Source organism: Leuciscus leuciscus (genome assembly GCF_965113295.1).
Source record: "Leuciscus leuciscus genome assembly, chromosome: 12".
In the NCBI taxonomy this organism is placed as follows: domain Eukaryota; kingdom Metazoa; phylum Chordata; class Actinopteri; order Cypriniformes; family Leuciscidae; genus Leuciscus; species Leuciscus leuciscus.
Window position 1 is genome coordinate 16,879,379 of NC_138736.1, and position 18,157 is coordinate 16,897,535.

At 39.9% G+C, this 18,157-nt stretch overlaps 1 protein-coding gene across 1 annotated transcript in view; it reads left to right on the forward strand.

The window, feature by feature from the left end:
• rims2b (regulating synaptic membrane exocytosis 2b) overlaps positions 1-13,349 on the forward strand; it is a 172,719-nt gene extending 159,370 nt beyond the window's left edge. Inside the window, exons 38-42 of the mRNA XM_082186686.1 lie at positions 6,900-7,041; positions 7,221-7,333; positions 10,382-10,483; positions 10,595-10,734; positions 11,322-13,349. Coding sequence (XP_082042812.1) covers positions 6,900-7,041; positions 7,221-7,333; positions 10,382-10,483; positions 10,595-10,734; positions 11,322-11,528 — 704 coding nt within the window. The 3' untranslated portion in view covers positions 11,529-13,349. The remainder of the gene's footprint in view (positions 1-6,899; positions 7,042-7,220; positions 7,334-10,381; positions 10,484-10,594; positions 10,735-11,321) is intronic.
• Positions 13,350-18,157: the final 4,808 nt, after the last annotated feature.

Below are 18,157 nucleotides of genomic sequence, written 5' to 3' on the forward strand. Positions count from 1 at the left end.
TGGATACTGACTGTTGGTAAAGGGAGAATTTACCCCAAAATTTTAAATTGCCATCATATACTCACTTTCATGTTGTTCCAAACATGTATTACTTTCTTACTTCTGTGGAAGATTAAAGAAGATGTTGAGAAATTTATATATATATATATATATAATTATTATTATTATTTTTATTATTTATTTTTAATTATTTTAATTATTTGTTTATTTTTGTTAATTATTTTGGCCATACAATGAAAGTCAGTGGTCACCAAAACTGTTTGGTTACAAACAATCTTTACAATTCTTCGTTTGTTTTCAGGAAAACATAAATCTATCTCTAAAAGTATAGTGTTTAAGACAGCTATACATGATGTTCTACTATATGATTGTCGTACATCCACCAAGATCCCCTTAAATAGGTTGAGGATATTTTTGTGGCGCAGTAATGATTCACTCTCCCGCTGTACAGATTGACATGTTTCCATACTTAACAGGCTCATTCTCACACCCGATGCTTGTTCCTCACGTATTTAAAGATCGTCTCCTTTCTATTTCCTGCCGGATCAGTCATAAACAGCTAAAAACAAACCTCCTCCTCACTCCTGATTTTCACACACAGTCTGGAGGAGGATACACTGGCTGTGTACGTCAGTATGGCATGATGTAAAACTCTGCTGTTCATATTTCTCTTGAGTGGCACCTAATGATGTATGTATATTAACCATAAAAATAAAACCACAAAGAATAGAAAAATTGTTCTGTATTACATTCTGGACTTCATTTAAAGTGATTAACATTAGCTGTATGATTTAAAGCAACATTCATGGACAAATGCTGTGAGATATATATTTTTTAGCAAACAGTACTAACAATATTTTTCTGACCAGGCCAGTGGCTTTTTTTCATCCTGTGCAGTTTATCATTGGTTGTGATATTGCAGTGTGTTTGTTTCAGGGGTCATTAGTTCAGTCAGGTAGTGAGGACCTGTTGTTAATGGATCACACTGTTTTTCTTCAGAAAGATAACATGCTGTTTCTAAGAGCTATTTACATTTAAAGCTACATTACAATAAAGCTACCAGAATATACTAATAGTCTGGAAATAATCATGTCTGGTGTGTATATACGTTTGTAAAGTGTAGTTTAGTTCTCCAGAGTTGTGATCACTGTTCCTATGAATGTTGCGTGTTGCACCATCACTGATTTGCAAAGATTATTTGTTCACATTGTTCCGCTTTGTCTATCTATTAGAGTGATTATTTCTTCCTTGATAGTAACAGCACAGTCTTGTGATCTGTGTGGCTATAGCTTCTGAAAAATAAGATCTGATGATGACCAGGACATTAAACCAAGGTGTATGATTCAGCATGTGGCAACATCCAACACACACACCACTAGAAAGTTACAAACCACTTTTCTATTGTTGTAGCGCATTGATCGTTGTTTGTCAAAGTCACATTTGTGTTATTTTTTAGGTAAACAGGTAAACAACAAAGAGAGTTGGCTCTCTCTCGTAGCGCTGGCAAGTCTGATTCATTTTAGTGAATTTGTTTGTCCTGAACAGGCCTCTCTCATATGTAGTTTTTGGTAAGTCAGTTTAAGATGGTTCTGATATTAAACATATTGTTAAAAATAATAATAATAATATTAATGTAGCTTGACAAATAACAAAAGTATTGAAAGGAAAAAACGTATACTCTACATCTGCGCTGTTATACACCACAAAAATAGGGTACATCAGTAGAGTTTGCCTTTAGCATTTTTATTTGGGGGGGGGCTCAGCTAGAATATTTTAAATTTACAGTACTTGTGCAAGGGTTAAAAGGCAGCATAATTTTGTCCACCTACCTTTTGAAACAGCCGGTAGAGCTGGGCGTGCTTTTGGTATAATAGGTTATAATTGAGCCTTTGACCTGAAATTGCCCTAAAATGTTCTCTAGAGCCCCTTTCACACAGAGAAAAATACGGAAAATACACGGATAAAGTGACCCGGGATCTGACCCGGGTTCGTTTGATTTTGGTTCATTCACACTGCCAGTGATTTTCCGGAATCAGAGAGTGCGTTCACACACAACCCGTAAAAATGCCGTAAAGACACGTGACATCGATGTGACTTGTAATCTCAGCAGCGTCTTAAGTTTGCTTATGAGCTGCGATCTCTCTCTCGAGAAACCACGCTTGTGCATTTTTTTCTCTGATTCGATCATAAAATTGCGCTTTACGTACCGTTTCACAGCTGGCGAACGATCCCGCGCTTCAGCGTCATCACTACGACACGGCATTATTACGGCTTTTGTTCACACAGCGCGCGTTCCAGGACTGAACACGGCAATGTTACTAGGTCCCGACCCGGCATCGAACCCGGCATAAATCCCGGGTCGAGTTTGCGTTCACACAGAAGGCGCTCTGGCAATTTGCCGGCAATTTCCCGGGTTCAAAGTGCTGTGTGAAAGGGGCTTTAGTAAGTAGATCATTAGGGTTTGGAACTGATAAAGGAAAAACAGGACCATGAAAACTTTCCCAAAGCTCTTTGCTCAGTAGCAGAGACTTTCTAAACACCCTGTCAAAGGCTGTTTTACAGGATTGTGTAAACCACTTGTTGTGGAATAATGGACTTGCGTTTACGGTCTGTGTGGTCCAGGTGTTAATAACATGCTGACCGCTCACAACGTCCATCTGTTTCTGTGGAGAAGAGGTTAGGGGTCATAGGGTCAACACAAGTCAATATCTCAGCACATGATATGATGGTAAAGAGCCATTTCAACACCTGGTTGTTATTCAAGAGACTGTACTTAATGGACCATTAAAGCTCTCCTGAGTGTGTTATTCATTCTAAATGAATGACATTGTGGAATATTCCATTCATGTGTTACAAGGAATTATTTCAGGTTTATTTTAGTCTATCTTCAGTCTAAATATATATATACATATATATTCAGCAAGGATGTATTAAATTGATCAAAAGTGAATAAACATTTATTGAGCTGCAAATCAGCATATTATAATGATTTCTGAAGGATCATGTGACACTGAAGACTGGAGAAATGGCTGCTGAAAATTCAGCTTTGTCATCACCAAAATAAATTACATTCTAAAATATATAACAATAGAAAGGCACAATGCTGCAAGGTCTCCCCCATATTTTTGTTCTGACCTGTTCTGTTCTGCAAGTTAACCAGCCTGGCCTCCAAGCGAGCACTTAAATCTGTCATCTTGTATTCTATCAGCTTTTTCAAATAATTTCCTTGGGCATCGATTGTGGCAAGTATCGCGTTCACTCTTCCCTGTGAGATAGAATCACCTCGGTTGACGTCCTCCTTAATAGCTGCAACGGTTTTTGAAGTTTCTTAGACGCCTTTAGTACACAGAATGAGTCAGCGAAATAACAAAAATCATGCCCAACGCACTTAAATTTCACGAAGTACTCAAAACAACTGACAAAAGGTAACTCTCAAAATGTCATTATCGACTGTAAAGTGGTTTGACGGTACTTTAATTGCAAAGATATTCAAAATCTAGTGGCAGCAGAGAGGAGCTCAGAAAAACAGCGACTTCTCCATGATCTGCGCGCATGCCCTCTGAGACAGTGAATTAAAACAGCATCATTTTGTTTGTTACGACACGCTTAGACCACACAGTGAGTCTAATGTCAGATCTGAGTCTTCTGTCTGCACTATTGCAATATTAGTGTTTAATATAAACTGCACATTTATTAGCCAATGGTTTGCATTACAGATCTCAAACATCCAGTTATTTTTAGTGCTTAGATGGTATTTTAAGTTCATTGGATTGTGTACTTAAAAATAAATGACACAAGTGAAACGTGCTGGGAAGTTATGCTCTGTTAGTCTTTATGTGCGCTACACTGTTTGTGTTACTGTCAGACATGTTGAGGTTTGAGCGTAGATATGAGTCACAACTGTATTCTTCAGACTTTAATAGGAAGGTTTGAGACGTTACTATTTTAAGCCAGTATGCAGCAGGGGTGATGATTTCAACACACCCACAATAAGATATTTATAACTCACAGAAGTGTAGATTAGATGTCACATTTAAACTAAAGGTCTTGTCTTCATTAAGGTGCATGCTGTTTCTATTAGCCTAAAACCCCATAATGAATGGAATTGCCAGGCTTTAGATTGTTGTCTCAGTTCTGTTACAAAACCAAGCTATAGTTTTCACTTTGTTAATGATTAGGTTTACTGAGTAGAACATTGGAATTTTTGCAATTCTTGTAACAGGTTGTGATATTGCAGTGTGTTTGTTTCATGGGTTTTAAGGTCATTAGTTCAGTCAGGTAGTGAGTACCTGTTGTCACACTGTTTTTCTTCAGAAAGATAACATGCTGTTCCTTGGAGCTATTTACATTTGAAGCTACATCACATTAAAGCTACCAGAATATACTAATAGTCTGGAAATAAAACACAACTGCACATCTGCACATATCGGGTGTGTATATATACGTTTGTAAAGTGTGTTTTTACCTGTAAATGGAGACGCATAGTTTTCTATGTTGATGCATTTTAAAATGTAATTTATTCCTGTGATGGTAAAGCTGAATTTTCATCAGTCATTACTCCAGTCTTAGTGTCACATGATACTTCGGGAATTATTCTAATATGCTGATTTGCTGCTCAAGAAACATTTCTTCTTTTTATCAGTTGAAAAAAGTTGCTTTAATCTTTTTTGTAGAAAATGTGATGGGATTTGTATTATTCTTTGATATAGAAAGTTCAAAAGAACAACATTAATTTGAAATAGTTTTTTGTAACAATGTAAAAGTCTTTACTGTTACTTGATGAAGTTCCTAAACGCAAGTTAGGGAGGAGTGAGCCCATCTAATCTTTCAATCAACAGCCTGAGTATATAAGCAGCCGCTTACCTCTCTCTAGCATCAGCTGTTCCAGTATCCCTCCACCTCCCCAAACTCCACCTTCATCTCAGGTACCTTGCCCTTCAATTATCATATCCTACATTTAGCCACTGGGGGGTATATCAGAGCTCGAGTTGAAGCTGCTTCATCGAGCCCCTCTTCAGTGGACAGCAAGCCAAATAAGTTTAACCTAATATCTTAAAGATTTTATGGGCAAGCAAACTCGTTAACTGAAAAAAAGTATTCATTTCTTTCAAATCAAGAATATCTTACTGGGTAGACTAATAACAAATGTGTGTCCTTAGTCTCAGAAGTGATGTTAAATCAGGTAACCAATCTTATTAGTTTGAGAAAGTGTTTTCCATCATCGGCAAGGTACCACAGGCATCATCTGCATTTTAAGGTACAGTAGATTGACTTCATGTCTTCGTCCATCTGTTGTTTCTGTTCACTCTGCTGTACAGCTGCGTGCACAATAAAATGCGACATAAAAAGCAGTGATGTATCATTTCAATGGAAAATGTAGCTTGTTGCTGGAAAAGCTGCATGAGAACACCTGTTTGTGTAGTGACTGATGAAGCTGCAGTCAGAAGGCAAGTCATGTGCGTGTTTTTGTGTTCAGTCATATCTCTAGGCAGAGCTCTGTCTCTTGGAGAAGCGATTTAGGGGTCTCTTAGTTTCTGTGCCTCTGATTGGCCACATCCTCTGTGAAACACGTGCACATGCTACCGTCTCCCCCTCCCACCCCTTTAGAAGAGAAGTAGCGCGCTGCAGAGGAGACAGACAGTCATCCTCACCGCATATCAACCTGAGAACTAATAAGAATCGCAGCTGCTACCGAACACAATCCTGCCAAACTTGTTTCTACAAAACCGTCTCACGGCATCAGCTATACACATCTGCTACCCTTCTTCAGTGTCCTTAGAGGTGTTTGAGGGTGCCGGGTGAAAAAATGGGCAGACAAGGGCAGGATGGCAGCGCCACTGTCCCCGGAATGCGGATACAGCGCTCACAGAGCCGGCTCAGCCTGTCTGCCTCCTTTGAGGCACTGGCTATCTATTTCCCCTGCATGAACTCCTTTGACGAGGCAGATGGAGGTAAGAATGAAGTAACATATCAGGTGTGCTTCAGTGTCTTGTGTTTTTAAAAGCTTTATTTGTCAGCGCAAAATTTGTTTGTGAAGGGTTTGTGGCCATCGAAAAGCCAGAGAGACGTATATGAGTGATGTATGTTTGTGTCGATGGATCGATGTGTAAAAGCTGACTGGGGGACACAGGATGTCCTGCTGCTCAGAGTGGCAGACTGACGCCCCCTGCTGATCATAACATGTATTCTTTTTGTATCTCATTCAGTAGTTTTCCAAAAACAATTCTTAAGGGTGAAATGTATTATGTTTTCCGGTGCTAAAAAACTTTCTCCAACCCAGTTTGATGAGCAGACAACTATAAATAAACCATTTATGTTGCCTGAAGAGCATAAAAACTGTTGATCTGTGGTTCTTGAAGATTGAATGGTTGAGTAGAAGATTGAATGGTTGAGTAGAAGATTGAGTGGACTTCTGGCTCCACTCTTCTGGCGTAAGTTTAGGATGGGGCTCCGAGTTTGCTCAACTAATGGCAGATGCATGTGGGTTGGCAGTGTTCTAGTTCAGACCAGCTCATACAAGTTGGAGTCCAGGCTGAAACCTGAGTAGGTTGAGTTTGAGTAAAGACAGAGACCTGAAGAGGCTCTGAACAATTCAGACAATGTAAATATTCTTTGGGGGGAATGAAGTCTGGTTTCACGTCAGTGTCATGCAAACAGCGCGCACACAGTTTGCTCCAGTCCAGAGATACACAATAGCTCAAAGCAGATCATATGCATGAGTTGAAGTTCTCATGACTGGGCTCGGTCCAAATCCATGTCAAGACTGAGTCCAAATGCTCGTAAGACCACGACCACAAAACTACTCGAGATGGACTAAAAACGGTGGTGGAACGGGCGGTCATAGTGTCACGCATTTGTCTTAGTTTCTCATCTTCCCTTCCCTTTGTTATAATTTACAGAGGAGGGTAAGAAAAAGAAGCCAGTGCGCCTGGCAATCCAGCGGAGTGTGGAGACGGGTTTAGCCGTTGAGATGAAGAGCAGGATGACACGGCAGCCCAGCCGAGAGACCACGGACGATGGTGAAAAGGCAAAACCTGGAAAGTAAGTGCTGTAAAAATCGATTTGAATATGATGGTCCACCACTCCATAAATCACATGATGTCATCACCACCATTGCTGGTTGGCTGGGTTTGCATCAGTGATGATATCTTTAAAGAAATGTCTTGCAAGAAGCCTTTAGCACTCAGTTTACTAATTTTCTGTCCATTATCTATTAATAGTCTAATCTTCCCTGGAGTGAAGATCTCATCAGACAGCCAGTTCACTGAGTTTTTGGATGGTCTTGGCCCAGCCCAGCTGGCAGGGAGACAGACATTGGCCACACCTCCAATGGGTTAGTATCATGGGTCTCTATTTTATTCTTTTGTTAATATGAACAACTCTCTCTGGAGTTATATAAGACACTGTAAGACAACTTCAGTTTTGACAAACATTTAGCGTATGCGTACGGCCGAACAGATATCCTTCTTGGCATTCTATATAGTATTTATAATAAACAAAGTATACTAGAACAATTGGGCTATGCGCATACAGTATGTGTACTATGATGAGATTTACATTATGCGAACTGTATGATTTGAATATGCGTAAATATTAGAGTATACGTTGGGCTTAAAGGAATGGTTAACCCAAAAATGAAAATTATCCCATTATCCCATAAAGCCATCCTAGCTGTTTATGACTTTCTTCTTTCAGCCGAACACAATCAAAGTTATATTCAATAAAACTTTGTTTGTGTTTGGCTGAAAGAAGAAAGTCATAAACACCTAGAATGGCTTGAGGGTGAATAAATTACGCTATAATATACATTTTTTAACAGAAATTAATCCTTTAAAGGAACACTCCACCGTTTTTTTAAATAGGGCTTATTCACCTTCTTTCCTACATTTAGATAGGTGGGCAAATGCATTTTTGTCTCAGTGCATGCATTGTTTTAGTTTGACAGGGTCGGTGCTAGCTTAGCTTAGCATAATGAATGGAATCCTTTGTTGCCAGCTAGAATGTCCTGAGTAAAAGTGATATACATTTTTTTAATTACTAATTACTTCTTGTGGCCTGCGTATTCACAACAAGTACAAATAGCGATGCAGATTAACACTAGACGATTTCCTATGCAGATATTGACTTGGGACTATATTAGGGGGAAGCACAGGTGAAGCACTGCTACTTGGGCGCAGAGATATCACGCCCAAGTAGCAGTGCTTCGCCTGTGCTTCCCCCTAACATAGTCCTTAATATATAAATCAATATCTGCCTAGGAAATCGCCTAGTGTTAATCTGCATCGCTATTTGTACTTGTTGTGAATACGCAGGCCACAAGAAGTAATTAGGTGGGTTGTTTTAATTTTTTATATCACTTTTACTCAGGACATGCTAGCTGGCAACAAAGGATTCCATTCATTGTGCTAAGCTAAGCTAGCGCCGACCCTGTCAAACTAAAACAATGCATGCACTGAGACAAAAATGCATTTGCCCACCTATCTAAATGTAGGAAAGAAAGTGAATAAGCCCTATTTCAAAAAACGGTGGAGTGTTCCTTTAAAGGAACAGTTCATCCAAAATGTTTTTATGTCAACAGTTACTCAATATCTCAAACTCAATATGATATGTTATTCTTTGGTTAATCTTTGAAACACAAATTAAGAGATTTCTAATGAAAATTAGAGGTTTCTGATCCCAAATTGAAATTTGTGGTAACCAAAGCTTAGAAGATCATGAAGTCGTTATAAAATGATGAGCGTTTTAATCCAAGTCTTGTGAAGAGGCATGGTCGCTTTATATTCAGAACATATTTAAGATATTTAAATGATCATTTAATGTAATTGAACTTTTATTCACATACAGTATGTTTCACAAGTTATGGGGTGAACGTATCAGATCATTTTCGCGAGTAGCCATTAAACAGCTCCAAAGGAGATTGCAAGAAAAGTATCATAACTATTGATATGATTCTTAAACATCACATTCACATGATCAAATTTAGTAATCCAAACCCTATGTAAGATTTGTTTTTTTATGTAACGAAGACGCCCTAGTAAGAGCTGTGCGAGTAAAACCTCCCTTGTAAATATTTCCTCTTAACTGATGTTGGCCGACAGGATTTGTGTTTTACCATTCTTATTGAGGCTTAAAAATAAGGGACAGTAGACTATTATGGTCAAGCATAAATAATGGCAAGTTACAACATTACAAAACATTTTTTACATTCCAGTAGAGCCTCCATTGTGCTGTACAACAGCTGACAACATTTTCTGAGGGTGCTCAATGTATCTGTTAAAGCAGTTTTTGTCAGGCTTTCAAGGTTAACATGAAGTCTCAGAACAGTATCAGGATACTTATTTATTAAAAAACGAGTTTGATTGCAAATAAACAAGCTCTGTATCTCCTCAGCCCAGGCTCCTGTTCCATTCAAATTCGTTTCTATAAAGTTGGCAAGGGCACTTGTTTAGATAATATAAGATTGCTGACAATCATAACACACTGATTAAAAAATCTAAAGCCAGTTTAACACTTGGATTGATCACTTCAAATGATTAAACACTTTCAGGTAAAACCTTTAAATACATTACAATATTTATAACTTAATACAATTATATTTGGACACATTGAAACAGTTATCCTGAAACTGGCACTTTGCCTTTGCTTACTCTGTTTAAAACACTTATTATCAGGCAAGCCAGCACTCTTTGTATGAAAGATCTGTGATTTACACTTTTGTATTGCCCACCCCCACCGTGAAGCTTACTGAACTGTTCCAACCATATGTGTTAGCAGGCGATCGAGCGTCTGAGGCTGACTACTAAAAACAAAGAGAAGTTGCATACGAACAATTCAGACTTAAATTGTTAAAGCGTGTAGATAATGAAGGAATTAAATCATTTAGCAGGCTGTAGTATTTTTTTCATAAATGTTTTGTTTTTTTAACACAAATTTAACTATTTGTTAAATAGTGGACATTGGTGAAATAAGGTGGACCAATGCCTACTCTCAAATTACAGCATTTTACAATACATGAAATAAAAATAATTTGACAATTAAGATTAGTTCAATGTGATTTATTGTCAGCCAACAGTTTCATGAAAACAAAATCAATTCATAAATAAAATAACCAATGAACAGAATAAGAACAATTAACGAAGATAAATAATCATAGGCGGAGCTCCGTAATAATAGCATATTGGCGATTTGGCATTCAGTAGAGGGACAGGAACCTCTCAGGTTTAATTAAAAATAAAGTAAAACCTGAATTATGACAGAATTGTGTGGTGAAATATTCCTTTAATATTCAAAATGGTTTGTATAGCATTGTAAAAACACTGTGTTACCTTTCATCAAATCGTTTTTTGTCTGCTCTAAGAGTTTGGATGTGGTTTCTCCACAGGTGACATCCAGATTGGTATGGTACACAGGAAAGAAAGGCTGGATGTTGAAGTTATTCGGGCTCGAGGCCTTGTGGGCAAACCAGGGAACAAACAGACCCCAGGTACACCTCATTACTCAATCTGATTGTGACACAATACTGCTTTTTAATAGTCCTGTTCTTGGACTATTTTGTGAGGTTTATATGTAAATCCCTGCAATCTTCCATTTGCAGCACCTTATGTAAAAGTATATCTGCTGGACAATGGGAAATGCATCAACAAAAAGAAAACGCGGACAGCAAGAAAAACTCTGGATCCTCTTTATCAACAGCAGCTTCAGTTTGAGGAGAACCCTGAGGGGAAGGTTTTACAGGTAACACCATCAGGGCTGCATCTTATTTTCTCACTTTACTAAGTATGAACAACATGTAAGGCAAAAAAGTATGGTAGAGAGTGTGTACTTGAAAGTGTCACGAAAGGCAAATTGAAAATAATGTCACAAAAAAACGTAATGGTCCAAAAATAGGCATCATTTTTGTTATGCCAAATATAATTTCTTTCCTAGTCTTTTGATTTTGGAATTAAATTTGACCAAGACATGTTTTCACCACATTTATGTTTTATAGTATTTATTAATATTTTAAATTGGTTGTTAGTTATTTTTACATTTCCAGTTTTCATTTGAATTTTTGTAGAATTTTTAGTAAATTTGTTATTTTCATTTTTATTTAGCTTTAATTTATTTTTATTTCAGTTTTAGTAATTTTTATACTCCAAATTATTTTATTTTAGTTATTTGCTAAGTTTCTAATTTTAATTTAACTATATTTATATTTTATTTTATTTCAGCTTTATTTCAAATCACAATTTTGTTTTAAATAGTTTTAGTTTTAGTTCATGATAATGCACCACATCTCCGGAAACTCTGTGACTAATCATCTCTTTCTTTTCTTTCTACAGATTATTGTTTGGGGGGACTATGGACGCATGGACCACAAGTCCTTCATGGGAGCCGCCCAGATCCTGTTAGACGATTTAGAGCTGACCAACATGGTGATTGGCTGGTACAAGCTCTTCCCTCCCACCTCATTGGTGGACCCAACCTTGGCACCTTTAAGTAGTAAACCTCCAGATTCAGGCCTGGACAGTTCCAACGTTCGGTCGTAGCGGCACGAGGAGGTGAGCGGTAGAGAGCGGTGCGAGTAGCTCCAGCACTGACAGAGAGGAGAGGGTCTCGACGGGTCACGTCCTGGTTACACTGCATGCTTGATGTTGTGTCCTCTGAGCCCGTGCAACAAGAGGCAAAGAAAAGGCCTGCATCCTTCTGCCAAAAAAAAATAAATGAAAAGAAACTTGTATGCTGCTGTCGCACGCAGGGAAAGAACGCCACAGGAAGTCTCTCCATTCAGCTGAAGAGATGCAGCCAGGAATTCGGCAGAGTCTGACTCTTAACAGTAGAAAAAGGAAGACACTGTTTCACTCTGGCTGTTTACTCTCTGTTGTATGCAAAGAGATGTCAGTGTTTCTTACCTAGAACTTGATGCGTTGTAGCCATTACCATAAGCCAAGCTGTCAAAAGAAGATCTATGAAGAGAGAAGCATTTGGCTAAAATGGAATAGGAAAGGGTAACCTAGGAGAGATGACGTTCTTATGGAAATCACCCTACATCAAGCCCGATCTTCAAAGTTCGGTGATGAGGAAATGGATACGGCCAGAGATCCTGTTTGATTCAGGAAACAACACAATTCTGAAAAAATAAACATAAATAAATAATGGACCTTTTTGTGCTCCGGTATGATGTTCTCTTTGTTGATGTACTGTATGAAATTTCAATTTTTTTTTTTTTTTTTTTTTTTTTTGCATGGATGCAAAGTTGTTTAAAAAAACAAAAAACATTTATATGGTTATTTTCCTCGAGACTTGCAAAAAAAAAAAGGAAAAAAAGAAAGAGGAAGAAACTTATTTAAAGATGACCAGATCAGCCATTTTCAACAGTTTGTATTATTTTTAATATGAAATTCTCTAGTGCATGATTTTCAAAGGGACTGAATGCAAAATGATAACGACGTGATTGTCATCCTTTAGAATATTCTTCTGTATTTTTACAGATCTCGGTTACAGGTGTGACCTGGTGAGACTTTGTATCTCATATTATTAAAGGGAAAAAAAGCAAGAGATGGTTGAGGAAAACAATAAATGTACAATATTTATTTCGATATAAAAACGTAACATGAAAATTGTACATTTCTCCCTTCAAATGCAGCCATAAATGTGTTCATGTGGAGACAGAGCTGTAGATTATCGTATGGGTCTGTCATGATCCCACTGTGTTCCGTTACACTAGAATGGCTCATTCATTCAAAGCAAGCATGTTGAAAAGGGTCTGCAACATGGATTGAGCACACCGTCTGAGTAATACAGCATGTTTTGATAGAGACATCTGGGAATTTTTTGCAGTTTTATGTACAGTGCATGTGGACCGGAGGCTCTGTCGTCCCCCCTCCCTCCCACCCACCGACCGATCCAGTGGCGTCCACGGATTCAGGTTGGGGTTGAGGTTTTGTGGCCGACGGTTCAGACATTCAACGCAACATTCCACCTCTTGGCACTCATCTTATCTTGAAGTTTTGAAAAGAAAAAAGGAAAAGAGAATCAAACAGACAAAAGAAAACTAAAAAACATGGGGGGGGAAAGTTGAGAAGAAAATTTATATTTATTCAAGGTTGACTTGAAAAGGTTGCAAGTATATTTTATTTTATTATTGTTATAAAGAAAATGTTATAAAAATGGATCCCATTGGATGGTGCTGTACAAGTCTCTGATCTCAGAGTGGATTGGACAATGTTTATACACGTTGTGTTATTCGACACAACAGACACTGGTTGTCGAATGAGGAGTGAGTCACAGTTCGTGGAGATGGGAAAATTGCCACACAATATGAATTTTTAATTGTTTCTTGTTTTGAGAGAATAAAATTCATTTACTAATTCCTGGTTTTGTCTGCTATTGTTCCCCAAACCTGCTCACTAACCTTTTAAAACATGTTGTGAAGGACCTTACAACATGACCTACTACAGCTTAAAATACCAAAACATTTACTTTCATGGATTGCAGGATTCTCATTTAGGTCAAAATACCAATTTAATCCAAATGCCAATTTCACGAGTTCGCAGTTACATACAATTAGAGGAAGTAAAGTTTAATGCGTATTTGGCGTGAAGTCCGGAGGGAGGGATCCAAGCTCGGAGTAGCACTGTGCCGGACTGACGAACGGGGAGCAGTTGTCATTTGGAACAACCAATCGGCAGAGTTTGCACTAGGGATGTCCCGATCCGATCACGTGATCGGAAATCGGGCCCGATCACGTGTTTTCAGACTCGATCGGAATCGGACGTTACCTCCCGATCAGGACTCGGATATATATGTATATATATTCTCATTATTTTTTAACACATCTATAGTTATGCGGTGCCACAGAGTTACGCCGGTTTCACACTGCACGCGAGCAGAGCGTAAGCAGCGCAGGAGCAGTGCGTATGGTGAGCAGGAGCAGGACACGCGCGTTTTGCTTTCACACTGGCAGTGTTTGTCACGCGCGGCTGAACAAGCCGTGTGTACAGACAGAGTACTCTATAATTGATAAGTTGGCATTGCTTTCTTTCGTTTTCAAATACATTTAAGAGAAAAGACTTGTCAAGAAGCTTATTTTATTAATAATTTCATTTATATAACTTTTGCTTCATCTTTGTTTTTATTGTTCTGGCAACAAGTTTGTTTTTGGACATTTGTTTTCTTTTTAAATTGCTGTTGGTCATTTGATTGACTGTTTAAAACACAATGGATATCATCAATGCACTTTTTGGATAAAACTGCGGTGTATTTTGGCCATGATCAATGCATTGTCACTTTAATTCAGCGTAAGCGGTGCAGCAAAAATAGACTCGGCGCCGAAACGATCGCGGCACTGCTGCTCCTGCTCTGCTACGCACTGCCGCGCCACCTCTGCGTGCGGTGTGAATGCTCTAATCTGTTAACATGGGCGGCGAAAAAAATATGCGCTGCACGCTCTGCTAACGCGTGCAGTGTGAAACGAGTGCAGTTCCTAAAAGCACATTACTGGCTTTGCAAACACTGTGGCACTTTTATATTTTATTTGTTTACATGCCTGCCGGGTATTTTAAGTTGAGGTGCTATTTGTTTATATATTAGACTTTTTTTATATTTACTGTTGCACTAAAGTCCAAAAGTGAAGAATTTATGTTATTTATTACTTGATTGTTCAAGCTACCTCACAGAAGTGCTCTGTTTGTTAACAGAGTTGTTGAATGTTAAAATAAGGTGAATTAAATAAAAAATAAGGAACATCCTGGATCTGTTTTTTCGCTCTTCTTTATTCTTTTTTTATGTATTATAGAAGTATCGGATCGGGACTCGGTATCGGTAGATACTCAAAATCAAATGACTCGGACTCGAGGGCAAAAAAACCTGATCGGGACATCCCTAGTTTGCACCTTTCTTGATGGGAGCAGTTCGTGACAAATCACAGTCGGCAGACCGAGAGGGCCGTGTAGCTTCGACGGGGGCGGCTTGCGGTCGTCGGGCCCTACTCACCAACGGTTGAGTGACAATTCCGATCTATTCTTATGGGAAAGTTCTCGCTTCGTCCGCTGTGAGACCAATGCTCGCTGGACAGAAAGAGAAACAGGAAAGAGGAAGATGAGTACTTGACCGGGAGATTTTTTCACTGCGTCCGCTGTGAGACCAAATGCTCGCTGGATGGAAGAGAAAACGTAAGTGCTCTACCAGCAAAGTTCTTGCTGCGTCCGCTGTGAGACCAAATGCTCACTGGACAAAAAGAGAAAACAGGAAAGAGGAACATGAGTGCTCGACTGGGAGATTTTCTCACTGCGTCCGCTGTGAGACCAAATGCTCGCTGGAAGGAAGAGAAAATGTAAGTGCTCTACCGGGAAAGTTCTCGCTGTGTCCGCTGTGAGACCAAATGCTCACTGGACAAAAGAGGAAACAGGAAAGAGGAACATGATTACTCGACCGGGAGATTTTCTCACTGCGTCCGCTGTGAGACCAAATGCTCACTGTACGGAAGAGAAAACGTGAGTGCTCTACCGGGAAAGTTCTCGCTGCGTCCGTTGTGAGACCAAATGCTCGCTGGACAAAAGAGAAAACAGGAAAGAGGAACATGAGTGCTCGACCGGGAGATTTTCTCACTGCGTCCGCTGTGAGACCAAATGCTCGCTGGAAGGAAGAGAAAACGTAAGTGCTCTACCAGGAAAGTTCTCGCTGCGTCCACTGTGAGACCAAATGCTCGCTGGACAAAAGAGGAAACAGGAATGAGGAACAAGAGTGCTCGACCGAGAGATTCTCACTGCGTCCGCTGTGAGACGAAATGCTCGCTGGACGGAAAGAGAGAGGCCCCAGGTGGACGACCCAGGGGGTTTTAATCAATGAGGGTTTGGTGAGCTTTTTTAATGTGGAACCGGTTGGTCCTGATATAGCTTTGGAAAGCATCTGAGGACCATCTCCCAAGAGCTTGAATCTGCTGTTGGGAGAGGCCTTTTTGGGCTGCTGAAGTTGCTGCCCCGATACAGAAAGAGTGACTTGAGAAATTATTTGCTGGAATGCCTGACTGTTGGAGAACAGATTTGAGGTGTTTCTGGAACCAAAAGCGTGTCACAGGTTTATTGGATTCGTCTATGAACAGGGGTTCCAGAGGAGATTTACCCTGAGAGCTTCTCCATTGTAGATATGCCAGAATGGACTGGTATGGTTGGATTGGCGATGAGAGGTTAAAAATGTAGATGAAATGACCTTTTTTGGTTTGGTCGGTCTTACTTTGCTTAATCAAATATGAGATTGTTTCACCATCTAGTACTGACAAGTCTGAGATGGTGGGTAGGATTTTTGGGTCAAATTTGGAAGTGAGCATCTAAGAAAACCAAAAAAGGCTAGGATAAACATAGCGTCGAGTGTAAGGGGCGGTATTGAGGGGCTGGTAGACTGTGCGGAGGGCGTGAATACATTTTGTGAGAATGACTAGCGTTATGGATTGTCTGGCGTCGGGACGGGTGGGCTGGGATCTTTGAATCCCTTTGATCAGGAGGGAGCTTTGTGAATTGTTTATCTCGGGGGAGGGAGCGCTGTACATCAATTTATGGAAAAACTGGATGCCTTTGATGGACCCGACTTGTAGGCCCTTAACGCTATTAAGGTAGGAAATAAATGAGGTGATTGAAAGAAGAGAAAAATCGGGGAACGGCATGCTATAAGAGACATGGAATGCTTTAAAACTTCTCCAAGCAGTCAAGTACGATTGGAGGGTCCTGGGAGAATGCTTGGAGGATATTGTCGAGCGATGCGTCGAGGAGGGTTTTAACGGGTGGGTTACGGGAATATCAGTTCCGAATACCGAGGTACTGGAGTTGGAAATTGATCCGCCTCTGGAGCCAGCATCCTGAATTTCTGAAACAGAAAACAAAACAGGGTGTCAGCAATTTGGTTTTCTGACCCAGGGACGTGTTTAGCAATTATGATGAATTGGTCGCAAGCTGAAATCCAGGTGAGACGCCTTAGGAGTGGCATCAGAGCAGGTGAATGGGAAAGGCCTTTGTTAATGCAATGCACTGTTGTGTCGTTGTCGCAATGCACTAAAATGCTACTAGCGGCCCATTCTTTACCCCACAGAAAAGCTGCTACTACGAGAGGGTAAAGCTCGAATAGAGCTGAGGATTGAGATATGTCCTGGAGCTGCGGTGGCCACGGAGACGTGAACCAACGACCTTGAAAAAATCCCCCGAAACCAATTGAGGGGGCGGCGTCTGTGAACAGTTGGATATCGCTGGGGGACGAAACAAGATTGTTATAGAAAAAGGATAGGCCGTTCCACTGGTTTAGAAATGTTAACCATAACCTGAGTTCGTCGCGACATGCTTAAGTTATGGCAATGAGGTCCTCTAGCGAGTGGACGGAGGACGCGAGTGAGAGGAGATGCAATATGAAGGGGTGGCCCTGCGGAATGATGCGCATTGCGAAGTTTAAATAGCCGAGCAAAGATAGGAGTTCGCATTTTGAACAATTCGATTTTTTTAAGGAGAGTAGATGAGATGAGAATTATTCAGTCGATTTTCTCTTTGGGCAGGGATGCTTGGAATTTGACTGAATCCAAATGAATTCCTTGGAACTCGATGGATGTTGCGGGGCCCATGTTTTTTTCCTGTGCAATGGGAATTCCGAGCTCAGAAAAAAAAAATTGGACTGTGAGGATGTGCGTGGCTGGGATGGCATTGGGAGGTGAGATAATAAAAAAATCGTCTAGCAGGTGAATGAGGTGGGGAATGGCGTAGTTGTTCGACAAAATCCAGCAAACGGCTTCTGATAGCATGTTGAATATTTTAGGGCTGCTTTTGGATCCAAAAGTTTCCCGAGCCAGCAAACTCCGAATAGGTGCAATGAATCTGGATGGATAGGCATTACTTTTAAAGTAGATGTAATGTCAATTTTGGCAAACCAAGCGCCCCGACCAGCTATTTTGATCATGTCGATTGCATGATGTCGTGGTATTTAAGCGAAAATTTGTCGAGAGGGATCAAGCTGTTTATGTATGGAAACGAGGAATTGTGCGGGGCTGAAAGGTCGATTATTAGGCATTTTTTACCCGAGAATTTTCTTGAAGCCACTCCAATGGGGCTAATACGAAACAGATTAAATGGAGGATTGTCAAACGGGCCGATCATGAAGCCTGACTCAACTTCTTTTTTGATCAGATTGTCTACAACTTCAG